This window comes from Agelaius phoeniceus, chromosome 23 (assembly GCF_051311805.1).
Source record: "Agelaius phoeniceus isolate bAgePho1 chromosome 23, bAgePho1.hap1, whole genome shotgun sequence".
NCBI classification, from domain to species: domain Eukaryota; kingdom Metazoa; phylum Chordata; class Aves; order Passeriformes; family Icteridae; genus Agelaius; species Agelaius phoeniceus.
Window position 1 is genome coordinate 755,091 of NC_135287.1, and position 14,796 is coordinate 769,886.

Sequence of the window (14,796 nt, forward strand, 5' to 3'; positions counted from 1 at the left end):
TGTGTGTGTAAGCTTAAAAATGAGCAAATAAAGCTTTTCCTCTCAGACTTGGAAGTAAGAAGTGTTGCTCTGAGCCTTCTTCCAGCACTCCAGCCTCTTCCATACTTAACCAGGGTGGTGCTTGCCATTCTTCATTCTAGCCTTGCTTGAGGGCTTGCTCCCTCACCTTCAGTTTGCTGGCAGTAGTGGAAGGCAGCTGGCAGCCTTTCACCACTCTTATTGCTGGGATAAGAAATAGCTGCAGTGAGGAAAATGAAAGACTCTTTTGGTGACAATTTGAGATGGTTTTGCTAAATTAATTCTCTTGCCTTTTTTTTTTTTAATATTTTTTAGTGGAGTGTTAGGAACTGTTCCTAATCAGCAGCTAACTGTAAACTAAACTTTCTTGGCACAGTGTTCACATTGAAGTTTTCTTTAAGGAAAAAGATGTTGTTTACCAGACCTGAACAAACTTACAGAACCAATATAGGAATCTCTTTAAAGCACTGATTTCTGCATACCTAGACATTAAAGGTTCTTAAAATATTTTGTTTTGTATGTGAGCAGTCATGTAAGCTGCTGCCTGAAAGATGCTCCATAACAACTCTGAATAAATAATAGGAGGAGGTGTATGGGAAAATGGTTTTGGTTTAAAATTCCGATTTCCAATATTTTTAAATAGATTTACTAAGAGCCAGAGTTGCTACCTGTTCTCAGTAACAGATACTTACTACTGACTGTTTTCATAGGCTTGAAATTTGTAGAAGTAACCTGTGCTTTTGGGTGGACTTAAAGTTTAAAGTATCCTAAGTTTTTATTCTGGAAACAACAAGGGTATTCCATAATTTTTTGCTAACTTAATTTTGTTCGGGATCAGCATAAGCTTGGCAGAGCTCAAGGAGCAGCAGCAAGGATAAAAGCAGCCGTATATTTTAGTGGTTTCCAGTTTTCGAAAGATGGTCATTAGCATGGTTTGGAAAGCCAAGACTTAAAAACCTCATGGTTTCCTCTACAGATTTGAAGTTTCATCTGAATTGTTTGGAGGACAGAATTACCAATTAATTGTGTTGAGTTCTGGGTTTTTTTAACAGAAGATTGTGAATTTAGAAGTGGAAAGCAATAGGCATGACCCGCGGAGCTCCAGCGTGGTCAGAGCAGGGCCTGTTGAATCATTCCTGTGTGCTGTTGGGAAGTTGCTTTGTAGCCTAATTGCAGGACTTGAAAATTCGAAGTATTTTATCATGTTCAAAACCACATGCAGTCTATGCACATAAATAATCAATCTGTGATGCTGAAAAACATCTGTTAGGGGGTGGATACTTGAACCAAACTCAGACTGCACTGCAAACTGCATTCCTGCTTGTTATCCTTCTTTTATCTTGCTTTTTTTTTTCCCTCAGGAATTTTTCCTTGCCACTTCAAATTCTCTGTTAAAATACACCCTTCAGTTTCCTGCTTGCCTTTTGGATCATTGTGTTTTAGACAGAAATGCAATCTGTGCAGCCTTTTTATCTGGAGTCAGCCAAGTGGTTAGATAAGTAGATGGAATGAGAAGCCACAGGTTCATGCAGTGGCTCTTTTGCACAACTCCAGTGAGCTTCACAAGATCTGTAAAACAAATGTTTGTGCTGTTTTGAGGAAGGAATTTTGGTTTGTTCCTTCCTGGAATGCTAAATCACTTTGAGTCAGTAATAAAGGATTTTTCTCTGCCTGATGTTAACAAATTATTCTGTCTCCTTTCTGCCAGATTTGGCCGCTAGGGAAGTTAGTGGAGAACTCGTGTGGGTGTGTGACTTGTGATGAGTTTTAGTCCAGGAGTTACTTTTGCCTTGAACAAATTGCTTTGAAGTGATGAAAGATTTTCTGAATGTACTTTTGTGTGTATTATGGAATCTGTATCCTGGTAACTACAGTGATTATATTCCCTAACTCTTGCGTAGCTCAAGTGCCTTAAGATGGCTCAAACTGTCCTATCAAATCATGGAGAAGTTACAAAAAAGCATCTCTCAGTACTCCTCCACATGTGCTGCTCTCAGTGATGCCTTTGTGGTATCAGCAGTATGGTTCATATTAATAATCAGTTCAGAAATGAAAGACCTGAGAGTTAAACTTTTCAAACACTATTAAGCCATAGCTGCTGTCCTTAGGCTTCAGTTTGGATCTCTGTTCTGATAGTCCAGGAAGGCAAAACTGCCCTGTGGCCATTTTTTTGCTAGAATATTAGTGAATGTGAAAACATTAACTTGCACTCAAGTTTTCGCTTGCTGACTGACTAACAAACAAGACATCTTGAATCTCTGTGCCTCAGATGCCCAAATAATTAATGTGGGAAAGCAGTAATTAGTCGGGCCATGCAAGACAGAGTGATGACACAGATTGGAGCTAGGAGACAGCATTAAACAGAGCTGACCCTGCTGCTGGGTGACCTTAGGCAAGTCACTTGACTTTGTGCCTCAGTTTAGCCCAGTGATAAATAGGCCTGGCTCTCTGTGCTGGGATAGGACTTGGGGTGGTGCCGTAAAAAGGGGACTTCAAAATAGTGCTGTGGCAGTGTTCTGCTGTGAGGGGAGGGAAGTGGCCATGAGTGTGTCTGTCTGACACAGCTTGGAAATTGTCCCTGACATCCTTGTGACACGTGGAAGATGACCTAGGCTGATTAAACCTATTTAGACCTACCTGTGAACAGTGTGAGGATTATCAGTGTTTGTGCTTTCCTGTTCTCTTGCCCTTATTTTTAAGGAGGCTTTGTGTTAAACTGTTCTAGTCCCAGCCATTACCCCCAAGCTGTACTTTTCAAGCTTGAGGCCCTGTGGTACAGTAACATTTGGGTACAGTAACATTTGTTCAGGAAATGTTCCAGTGCAGTTGTTATGAACTTTGTCTCTCCAGGGATAGAAAAGAGGATGCCAAAGGCAACTGTGTTACACAAGTAACTTCAGGAAGCTGAGGCAGTGCTGAGTTGTGGCTTTCCTGGATTTGGTCACCTCTTCCCCAGCTAGCACTGCCTGCAGTGTGGCACTCCCTATTGAATACAGTGGTTCACAGTGCAAATGTCTCACATGCAGATTATGTGCTCTTTGACTCATGTAGGCCCTTATGGAGCATGATAAACCAGAGGGGGAGGGGGAAATAACCTGATACCTCCTAATCACAAATTCCAAGGGCAAAATGGCTGCCCATGAGTTAAAGGTACTTGGAAATCTCCCATTTTCCTTGTGGAAAGGCAGTGAAATGTGCAAAGCAGTAAGGAATGCTTCAGGCTGCAGTAGGCTTTTAATCCTATAGTTGCTGTCGGCACACATGGAAGTACGTGGATTATTGTCACTGAACTTCATGTTGGCCTTAAACACAGGCATCTAAATATAAACTGCACCCCAGCTACCACTGCAGCTCCTGCCTTGGCTCCCAGTTCTCTGCTGGTGCAGACTCCTCCACCCCAAGTGTCAATAAAGGACAAGCAGATGACAACTCCACCCTTTCCAGCAAGTTAAAGCAAGCCAAAGACTGCTTTAGTGAGATTTCTGCCATTTAAATTCAAAAGCAAACCCAGGCTGGTATTATCAGCTCACACCAGATCTGCCTGCAGACAGTAATTCTTCCTGTCTTGGACCCCTGCCCATGTGCATTATTGTAATTATCAGCAATTTAAAAAAAAATAAAGCAATAAAGCTAGGATGAGCTGCTAGTCTGTAGATTTACTTCCTGCTGTGTCAGGCATTCATTAGCCTTCCTGGGTTCAAGCCACCTATCTGCTGAATAAAAGCAGGAAGAGGAGCTGAGGAAAACAATGCATGAAACACCATTTGAAGCATGAATTGAGAGCTCTGCTTGCATTTACAAGTTATGAATCCAAAACCAGGGGAATTTTAAGTATTCTGTCCAGAAGTTCTGGTGTGTAAAGTTCTTCTGCCAACTTCCCTCGCTTTTTAGTTGAAGTGTTGGTTTCCTGAATACTGACTTACCATTAATTCCCAGGTGAGATTCATGGCAATGAATGTTAGATTTAAGGGCTCTGTGGCACGTTGTAATCCAGGAGGGCTGGGCTTTACAATGCCAGCCCAGCTGTTCTTCCAGTAGCTTCAGTTTGTGACTGTGGCTCTTCTTAATTCATTTTCAAGGGCTGGCCTCTTCTTGTGGAAAGTAAAAGGCCTATGGACATCAGCTGGAGGCAACACTAATATGGGGGAAGCAATTGAAGCAGTTTGAGTCCCTGCACAAACATTCACACCAATTTTTCAGTCAGGCAAAACGTTAGAATCCTCACACATTCAAAAGCAGCAGCTGTGGAGGGTTTTGTTCACAGGAAGGCTGGTAAGGTAACAGGGCTCATTTTTGTGTCAAAGGAACCGTTAGAATTCCTCAGTGGTCTTGAAAGTGTTCAATTTAGATACTCAATATCTCTGAGTATTGCACTGATATAGGGAGATTTGCAGAGTTGCTCAGATAGCGTAGGAAATGTAAATTAAAAAAAAACAACAGAAAGAACTCTTTCTTCAATTTAAGGTGGGCAGTGTGATTTTTCTGAATAAGGACAGTGCTGAGCACCGTGTTCGTGTTCCAAAGTCCCTCAGGTTGTGGTTCATGTGGACCATGATTTAATAACCAGTGTTGCTTTTGAGGGCCTTAGCTTAATTAAAAATAAACAGCGCAAGTAATCTTTCCAAGTGCTGCCCTGCTTTTTTTTTTTGGTCAGTGTAGCAACAACTGGTTGTGGAATACATGTAACTCTCAGGAGCAGGAATTCTGATCTGACCTGTAGAGAATCCTACAAAGGGCCTGCCTTGTCAGTTAAGGCAGCGTATGCCCTCAGCAGCCAGTAATCTGTTCTCTACCCACCAAGTCAATGCAATTCTCTATTGGAGCTTTCTTCAGCAGCTCATAAGTTCTAGCAGCTGGAATTTCAGTCTTAAAACAGCTTAATCTTCCACAGTTTTATGCAGAGAGCTACTCTTGTGTTGCTGCAGAGGTAGCCTGATGGAAAGCATGTGTGGTGTGGGTTCTCCTCACAGGCTCTCCATGCTTCTCAATCTCCCATCCACTGTGGTTTTGTTGGAATAAAGGTTCATTCTGGCTAATCTGATCAGATGGACGAGGTTCCGGTCATGTTTGACCCCACTGAAAATGCAGAATTCAGTTAAATATGACATTTTGCAGATAGCTTTGTGCTGTTCAGGAAAGCTCTCCAGAACTCATTTCTGTGAATTATAATTATCAGCTTCTCTTCACACGAGAAAAGTTCCAATCACCCTTCAATCCTCAAGTCCCCATCAGCATGCCAGAAGGTTTTCCAGAATAGTATTCCATAGGCAGCTGTATGGACAGCATAGGAAATAAGTTATGTTGTGATGATGTTTAACAGATCCTGGCAATAAAAGGCAAGGGACATGGATGTTGTTTTCATGTTTGTCTTTAAAAACCAGAACTGCCATGTCCTGCTTGTGTTTCAGGGGTAGATGTAAAATTATCTTACTAAAGTCTCTAACCTTGTGTCCCTCCTTTGGGATGGGGGATACTTGCAGGAAGAGCAGATATGACCCTTTTTAGCACCTGGAGCCCAGGCCTCCAGGTGGGTAAGCTCACGCATCAAACTGTTGTCACAAGCTGAAGAGGCCACTAGTAAATAAAAGCCAGGATACTCAGACAGATGCTTCCATGAGAGAAAAGGAAGATTTAGTGGCTTGAATTCCAGTATTTCAGGGCCATAAATTGGGCACTGGCTGGCAGGGTGAGGAATTTAACTGACATTAACTGGCCAGAGATTTATGTGTTTATGGAATGAAAAACGTATTTGGTCTTGGAAAGCAAACTGGATTACAGAATTATGCCAAAAGGCAGAGCCCAATTTCTCCCAAAACATCTTGTAAATGCAAGTTCCAGTGAGGAAAGTAATGGCTTATGGAACAGTCTTTTCCCAAGTAACATTTGTCTTGCTCTCATGTTACGTATATGTATTAATAGGATAATAGCTACTAAAATAATGCTCAGCAAGGACGTATACAACTGGGTGAACTTTCTTCCATCCTGTGTGTGTTGCCCCTCCTGCTCTGTCAGGCTGCTTATTTAAGGGACTGAATAGTTGCTTCCCCGCACTAAAAGAAGCAGCTGCTTCCATTTATGGCTGGGAAATTCCCAGAGAAAAATGTGCTGTCGGTTTGTTCATCCCTTTGCAATGTGGAATGGGTGAATTCTCTGAAGTACTAAAGAGCTTAACTAAGGACATGGCTTTATCCCAAGCTCCATGCCTGTTTACATGTTTTGCAGCCTTCCTTTTACAGAGTGATGCTTGAGTGTAACCTGAGGGATCCGCATCCAGTTTTCATACACTGAAGGCAATTGTGGGAAACATCAGAAAGTTATTTGGTTCCAAAAGGTGATCTTTTTCCCTATTTAAGTGTCAGTGTTAAAGGTGTGGCCTCCGTGAAGCTTGGAGGTGCTGTATTCTGTCATTACAGCTAAAATGAGATTAAAGTACTAAATTAAAAAACTTATATGATTGAGGCCTGGAGTGGATTGCCAGTGGAGGAAAAATTGAAGCCCATTGCTCAAAAATCTTGCCTTGCAAGTCCTGGGGTTAAAAAATCAACTCATGTATTTCAAACTTCATTACCTCACCCAACAGCACAATTCAAGAGAAGATTTCTGCCAGTTGATTAAAAGTGATGAAATCAAGCAAGTAATTAGTGTAGTTTGGTCAGCTGTGAATTGGGGCTTGGCATGTTCTGGTAGCTATGGCAACAGCACTCGACTGATATGCAAGCTATGTGAGCAATCCAAGAAGGAGTAATGATACCTTTGCAGGGAGCGAGCTGGAGAGGCAGCAAAAACAAACACTGGCTCGAATCAGTATGTAAATAGCGGGTGGTCATGATTTCAGGAGGTTGGTATGTGTTTGAACAGGAGTTTTGCTCATGCAAGAAGTGTGATGAGTGGATTACTTATGGACTGTTTCTGCCTCAATGGATCTTGCACCTCTCCTGCTCACAAAGTTCCTTTATTGCTGCCGACTTGTTAAGTTTGCTTTGAAGGAGTCAGATTTCAGGCATCAGCAGTGCCATCACAGCATATACATTTATTCTCTTTTGATGCCCTGTATTCTCACAAGGGTTAATGCTTCCTGGGTTCTTGATCTTGCATTTCTTTTCACTTTTTTCCGGGGGTGGAACTTGGATGTGCTTGCGATGTTGCCATCAAACAAAATTGTTTTGGGGATTGTTTCCTGCATGTTAGGTCCTGTGGTCTCTGGAAAATGATTGTTGGTACCAAAGTGTTGTTTGTTTGGAGAGAGATAAAAATGGCCTCTTAAAATATTTGTGTGTGTTTAGGGAGTTCTGAAGGATCGTTCTACATTTGCTTCTTTCTTCTGAAAAGACATCAGGGAGGAGGATGGTGCAAGACCTGTTGCAGGTTCTGGTGTGTGCACTTGTAAGATGTTTATTAAAGACTTGATTTCTGCAAGAACCAAGTTACTGCACCATATTCCCAACCTCAGTCTATTCCTCAGAGTTCCTCCTGTACCTGGAGGTACAGGACTATGTGACTCTTTTTTCTTTAGGACAGAGAGTATAACAAACGTACCCATAGTAAACTTGAAAATATATGTGAATTTGGCAGCATTTTGATACTGAGACATCAATGCTGCTATCTCTTACATGTAGTTTGGTATTTTATTACTTTGTGGTCTGTGCTAAAACATGCTGTCATGAGCATCTGTTGGTTGGAAGGGTCAGAGTAAGTAGAAACCACTTGTATAAGACTGTTTCTCTTAGATGAGGCATGGGTGAATAGTACTTAAAACTCAGGGGGTCATTTTTCTTCAGTTAATACTTGAATTTATGCTTTTGTGCCTCAGATTGGTTTTCTCCCCCAAGCACTAATCTTCTGTTCAGCACTAAACAATCCTTGACTTTCTGAGTGTTGTCTTATCTCTAGGCAGAGAGATAAGGGGAGGGGGAAAAAATATAATAGTTATAAAAAGAGTTATTCTTTTTCCTAATATTCTGTAACTAAGAGCTTCAAAAAGAAGTTGTCCAGTTGAATTCTACTCTTTACTCCTTTATTTCTTTTAAACATACAGCTATTAAAATGAGTTGATGGAGGTCTGCAGGCTGTAGGGAGTGAACAGTGCCCACAGTAATTCATACATTTTTCTGTTCACAAGAAGTTCAATATGAAGGCAGGACTGGTAGCCTGGGGTTGTGTTACCTGCCAGGAAAAGCAGCTTAAGGCCAGCAGACTGTGCATTGCTGTTTCTATCTGGAGAAGTTGAAATGGATTCCATTCCCATCTGTTTTTTTGCCTTATGCCTCTTTCTGTTTTACAACAGCTAGTAGTTATTTAAGGAGAGCATGTTCAGCTCCCAGCATCCACTTGGTCTTCTCAGAAAAAAAAAAAAAAGTCTGCAATTTAATTTACTCTTCTTCTCCTCTTTCAATCAGCCAGCAGGATTTCAGAGAAAGGGGTCTGACCTTGTTTTCATTATCAGTCTGCAGTTTGACCCAAATGTGGGCCTGGACTGTAAGGTTCATGTCCGTTGGTGCAGTCTGGGAAGTGCACAGAGTACACATGTGAAACAGCTCCCCATAAAAGTGCGCTGAATGGGATACAAGGCTTTGAGAAGCTGGTTGTCACAGCTGTTAATTTCTACTGAATCAGAAAAAATCTTTATTTGTATGTTTGAGCAAAAAGTCAAAAAAGCAAGATTCTTGCAGTGAGACGCAGTTATTTCATTAATGGTAGTAATACCTGCTTGTGTGTAACTTCACAGAGGTCCTTCTGCCAGAAGTTATTAGTATTAGTTATTTGGTAAGTTTTTCAGACATCTGTTTTAGTCCGTGTGGCTGCAGCCTTTTAGGGGGAATTACTCTTTGTTTTGGTAAGTTGTTGTTTCAATTATAAAAAACAGGATTTGGGGAAACAAAGGCTTTGCTTGTGAAAACTTGTGATGGACTCACCATCTCAAGGAATGTTGTTACAAAATAGTTTGCAAGACTCCACTGATATTCTGGATCAAGTAGGAACTGTCTAAGAAGATGCAAGAGGGTTTCTGGTTCTTTGAGTTGTTGATCAGATAATGCAATCAAGGTGTTCTGTTTTGGTTTGTCTTCACAGGCCCTTGCAGCCAATGCTGGGACGGGGTTTGCAGTGGCAGAACCTCAAATTGCCATGTTCTGTGGGAAGCTAAATATGCATGTGAACATCCAGACTGGGAAATGGGAACCTGACACTTCTGGGACCAAGAGCTGCTTTGGAAGAAAGGAGGAGATCCTGCAATACTGCCAGGAGGTGAGACTTTCTGTATAATCCTGAGTCTTCACTGCTGTGAAGGAATTGGATTCCAATTTAGCTGCTCAGTAGCAAATTAACCCTGCAGGAGATGTGCTTGCTTTTGGCTAGTCCAATTCTCTGCACTGTCCTGCTGTGTTGTTGTCCAGGAAGAGCAGGGAGGACACTGCAGTGGGATTTAGAAGCTACCTCACATCAGCTTCTACTGCCACAGAAAGTCCTTGGTCTGTCAGTCAGAGGTATCTTCATGTGTTTGCAGGGCTTTATCCTAGTGTTCTTCCCCTGAGCTTGTTAACCAGTATCTGCTCTCTGTTGCATAAAATGGAACCCGACACCTATTTTAGTTAGAATGCAGCTATGCTGTTCTTAGTGACATGCTCAGATCAGGCAGAATGTTAGAAAAATATTTTAATCAAATTTTGTCAGTATTTTTAAGCTCTTTAGACTTTATTGAAAAATATGTAATCATCTTCTAGTGTGTTCCAGATATACTGTAACATATTGGTCTTGTCCAGTGTCTTTAATTGCTCCTCTGAGGTGACAGGCACATAAAATACCACAAGGAATGTGTTTTTTTTTAATGGGAAAGCAACAGACTGTACGGTGTCTGGACTGGAAAACTTTTAAAACTGTTTTACAAGGCTGATATAACTGGGGCTGCATTTTTTTTCATGTGGTAGAAGCCTATATATAAGTCAGTGTCTGGACTTGAGAACTTGACCAGGGCGTAAGGATCAAATTAATACATCATAAATGGACCAGGCATGAGGAAACCTGAGGAGGTGGGTGCATATTTTGACAAGTGATGAGAGAGTCTGAAGATGGTACTAAACCTTATTTGTTGGTGATTGCTGTTCCGGGAGTATTGTACTGCTCCAGAAAGAATTAAACAGCTACATCTCCTCCAAACCCAAATACCCAAATGCTCCTCCTCCACTGCTGTGCCAATCCAGACTTCTCAGCTTAGTGCCAGTGAGGACTCTTGCCCTGACCTGGCTTTCTCCTGCCTCAAGGCAGTGGCATATCTATTTCTGAAGCCCTGTATGACAGACAGCTGGAGCTTTTTTATGTCTCTAGCTGTCCTGAGCTTGATCCAGAGCAGAGTTGTGTGTCCACGTGCAAACTCCAACTTGTTCCTAAGTTGGAGTTGTTCTTGTGTAGAGAATCAGCCTTACTACTCTGGTGGGAGCTGCTCTGCACATTCTCTGTCCTTTCTGGAGAGAAACCTCTCTGTCTGTGCTGTTCCCCAGATGTACCCAGACCTTCAGATCACCAACGTGGTAGAAGCCAACCAGCCCGTCAGCATTGACAGCTGGTGCAAGCGTGGGAAGAAGCAGTGCAAGGACCATACTCACATCGTTGTGCCGTACAAGTGCCTGGGTGAGTGTGTGCTTGTGGGTGTGCTGTGCGTTCCTGTGAGAGAAGCAAGGGGTTGCCTCCTGGATTCTTACAGAGAGAGCAGCTCAGTTTGTTAGACTTGTGGAAATGACAACCTGATACAAGACAACTTTCACTGTTTTTCTTTGACATGTTTTTCTTTCCACAAGATGGAACTCTGCCTTTTTGGAGCAGATCGACAGCTTGGTAACAGCTGTGGTAGAATAATGGTGCCTGGCATGAGAAACAAATCCCCATTCTCTCTGCAAATGCCATAAAAACCTGAAGACTGTTGTATCTGAGTACCACAAAAACACTGGGATTTAATACTTTGATCCTATTTTTGTGAAGCTTTAATATTTTGTTGCCTTGGAGACTTAAATGCTCTGTGTGCTCAGGCTTCCTGCTTGGTCTTGGCAAGAGATCTCTATTTTATTTCAATGGCTATATTTAAACTTTGCTGTTTCAAAGAGGCTCTTTTTCTTACAGCTGTATCTCCTTTCCCCATTTTGAACTGTGAAAGAATATGAGATAAACTGTGATGGATTTCATGGTGCTTTCCAGAATGTTCCCACCCACTGGAATCAGGCAGCATACTTTAACTGGTTAACTTGTGACTTTTGACCTGTGGGTTGTGGGTGACACCGCACTGCCCCACTGCACTGCGTGTTCTTAGGAGTGAGCTCAGCTGGCTTTCTTTTCAGTTATCCACTGGAAAAGACTTGTAAGAGGTCTTGGGAGAGACCTCCTACTGAATGCTCCCAACTGATTGCTGGGAGCATTGAGTAGGAACCAGTTTTCATCATTTGTGTCTGTATCTCAGGTTACCATGTGATTTGACATGGGATAATACCAGCAAAGCAGCAGAACCATGTGTGTGCTTTGTCCTTTATGTAATGCCTTCCATGAGACAATCATAAAGCACTTCATTAAACAAAAAATTTATTGTGGACACATCCTGGGAGAAAGGTGCTTGCCTTTATAGATGTGGAAATTCAGGTTTGGGAAACAACCAAGCCCAACTGGATCATGAGGATCTCCTTATGATCATCTCCTGATCATAAGGAGAATAATTTCTGATGGAAATAAGGATGAAAGCAAGATCCCTGGATTTATAAGGAGTCATCTCTTTTAGAAATAATCATTCCCCTAGGCTATTCTCCAGCTAAAAAATAAGCTGATTTTACTGACACTGCCCTAAAATTTGATTAGCATTAAACTATTCAGGTTTTTCATTAGTATATTTCACAGTGTTCATGATTTGCAGGCTCCAGCCTGTGAGGCAGCCTTGGTTTTCAGATCTGAGTTGCAAGTCTGGAGGCCATATGTCTATAAAATCTCTGTCTTCAGCACTCCACAAATTGCTTCTTGTAAATGGATGATGCATTTCTCTGCAATTATAATCAAACTGTGGGATTTTGTTCCCTTTTAGTTGTGTTTTCCTTGATGCATTAATACACAGGGGACCTTGAGGTAGGATCCTGTCACCATACCCTGTTTAATCTTCCCTGCCCCTACCCCAAAAAGGAAAACTCCTTTGTATTTGAAAAGTGAAGAACCCAGAACCAGAGTCCCTTGGTTTTAAAGTTAGCTCAGTTTTACTTTTCTTACCAGAAGCAATTCAACTTTTCCTGATAGAGTAAGATGAAAGATTATTAACTAAAAAAATCTAACTGGCCTGTTTTGAGGTGAGAAAATGGGGAAAATACAATCTCTTTTAGTTTAAAATGTAAGTAATTGCAAAGGGATGGTGAAGGTCATTTGATTTCACTGTCTTCAATTATCAGGTAATCTAACTCTAAACTATTCAACTTCTCTGTACTTTGTAGATGTATCCCTGATCATTTAGTATCAACAGTAAGAAGCTGCAAAAAAATTGGTCATGCAAACAATATTTAAAATGTATTTTGAAAAGATGGTGTGAAAGATTGGTTTGACAAAGAATTCTGCTTTGTGGAAAAGTCTTCTCCAAAAGTCTTTTCCTGTGAGCAAAAGTCTTTGACTTAAAAGCTTTTCTCCAATTTTAACAAACGCTGCTGCTCCTAATGCTACTGGTCACGTGTGCAGGGAATGCTGCTTTAAAACACTTGAGCTGAAGATCTTTTCCTGTTCTTCTCAGAGTATCTAGCTCTCTCCTTATTTTAAAATTAATGAACGCAGCATTTGAATCTGCAAGAAAGAAAAATCTTAGCTTGGAGAAAATTTCATGTTTGGATTCCAGTGGCAGTGTTTGCCGGGACTTCTTGGGTAAGAACTGGACGTGATCCTCATTTGCTTCTGATCCGTAATTCATATGTGTTGGTACCAGGCTGAATAATGATAGAAATTTAGGCTAAATAGCTTTTAAGTCCAAAAAGTACAGTTTGTACAGCAGAGAGATTCTCTCTCTCCCATCTTCCCCAAAAGCAAAATTCTGGGTTTGGCACAAGGATTGTACCAAAGCTTCCTCGTGCTAGTGAGGTTGAGGTTATCTAGATACTGGAATGCAGTGTATCTGCTGACTCTGGTTGTACTCTGATATTTAGGCAGTATAGTTTTTATTTTCCAGCTCTCTGTGTTTTGGTTAGGGCAGTGAATGTGCTGCGGTTGATCTTGAATTAAACCATCTGGAAAAAAAAAACGAAAACCAAACAAGACTTGCTCAAATACTGAAAACACAGATAACACTCTCAGCATATAAAAATTTCTAGGCTGTTACAGCAGCAGACAGCATGAAGGAACTTTGGTATGATGCAGCTCATTTGAAAATAGGTGATTCAGTAGTTTGAAACTTCTTAGTGCAGACACAGTCTTCTCAAAGATTTGAGTGAAATCTCTTCAGTCAATCCTTTCATGGAAAAACAACTATTTATTAAGTTGCACTGTAAACTCTGCATTCAGCTTTCGGGGTCAGCAGAATCACCCCATGCTCATCGTTTGACATTGGATTCTCTGAGGCTTTATTTTTCTTTAAATTCTCAGAAATAATTTTTACAGCTGGTGTGACTTGTCTCCTTTAAGAATATACCAAACCCTCAAGGCACACTGTTGTGGTTTAACGTAGTTAAGGGAAAATCCATGACCTATGGAAGTGATTCCCTGTAAAGACCTTGGCAGCTTCCTTCAGACCTGACGGAACCAGTCAGCTGGCTGGTTTTGAATATTGACACCCTGTCAAACCACTTAAGAGAGCTAAACGTGCCTCTGCGAAATCACATTTAAAAATGAAAAAACCCTGGGAAAAACTCTTTTTTCTGGCTTTTGAACAGGTAACTGGACCTGCACCAGGCCAGGTCCTGCCCCGCCGTGGGGCCAGGCTTGACCCTGCTCCGCTGCAGCGCTGGCTGGGCTTGCTCTGCTGCGCAGCCTGGGTGGCTCAGCCTGAGGCTCGGCTGAGATTCTGCCGTGCTGAGTTCAGCCACGGCTGACGGGCCAGGCTGGCTCCGTTTGGCTCCGGCTGTGGGCTGCCGAGCCATTCCGCTGGCACTGTGGAAAATCTCACGGCTGAGAGCAGAGGCGGCCCTGCAGCCCCGCACAGAAAGCAGCCCCGTGGCTGGAATTGACCGCGTAGGGGCCAGAAACCAGGTGTGCAGCCAGAGCGGCCGCTGCCCCACAGAGATCACATGGCCATCCACAGGCCCGGACGAGATATTAACTCTTTTTAGTGCACAGGTGAAACTTGCAGACATCAATCCTCTCTTGAGTGAGAGAAAAGGAAAGGGTGAAGACAGGTAAAGGAAACAACATGGAGACACCAAGATCAGTGAAGAAAGAGTCAAATCCCAGATGGGAGGAGAATGAGGAGATGCCTTAGTCTTGGGCTAAAATTCTCTTGTAAGGCTATGGTGAAGATATAATTGATACACCAGAGGTTTTTTGGGTTTTTTCCCCCCCTGTAACTCATGGAATGCACTGGGGCATTCTGGGTAGCATTCTAACCACGACTATGAGCAGAGGCACCTGTGTTGAAGCAAGCAGATGTTGAAGTAGCTGTGATCCAATGAGGAGCTTGAACAGAGAGAAATGAGAGAGGTGAAAAACCTCGCCCCAGGGATGGAAGAAGAAAACCTCTGTTCCCAGAGATAAAAGAAGAGAACTTTTGTTTCTGTACTAGAACAGCTCATGCCTAAAATTGCACCCCAGCAAGCTGAAATGACCCATGGTGGTAGTTGTGGGAAA

General features: G+C 42.1%; 1 protein-coding gene across 7 annotated transcripts in view; it reads left to right on the forward strand.

Moving 5' to 3' along the window:
- The window catches only part of APLP2 (amyloid beta precursor like protein 2), a 49,260-nt gene that overhangs the window by 12,786 nt on the left and 21,678 nt on the right, over nucleotides 1-14,796 (forward strand). For all 7 annotated transcript variants that reach the window (XM_054647327.2, XM_077190060.1, XM_054647328.2 and 4 more), the window contains exons 2-3: nucleotides 9,088-9,261; nucleotides 10,512-10,641. In XM_054647327.2, the coding sequence (XP_054503302.1) occupies nucleotides 9,088-9,261; nucleotides 10,512-10,641 (304 nt within the window). The remainder of the gene's footprint in view (nucleotides 1-9,087; nucleotides 9,262-10,511; nucleotides 10,642-14,796) is intronic.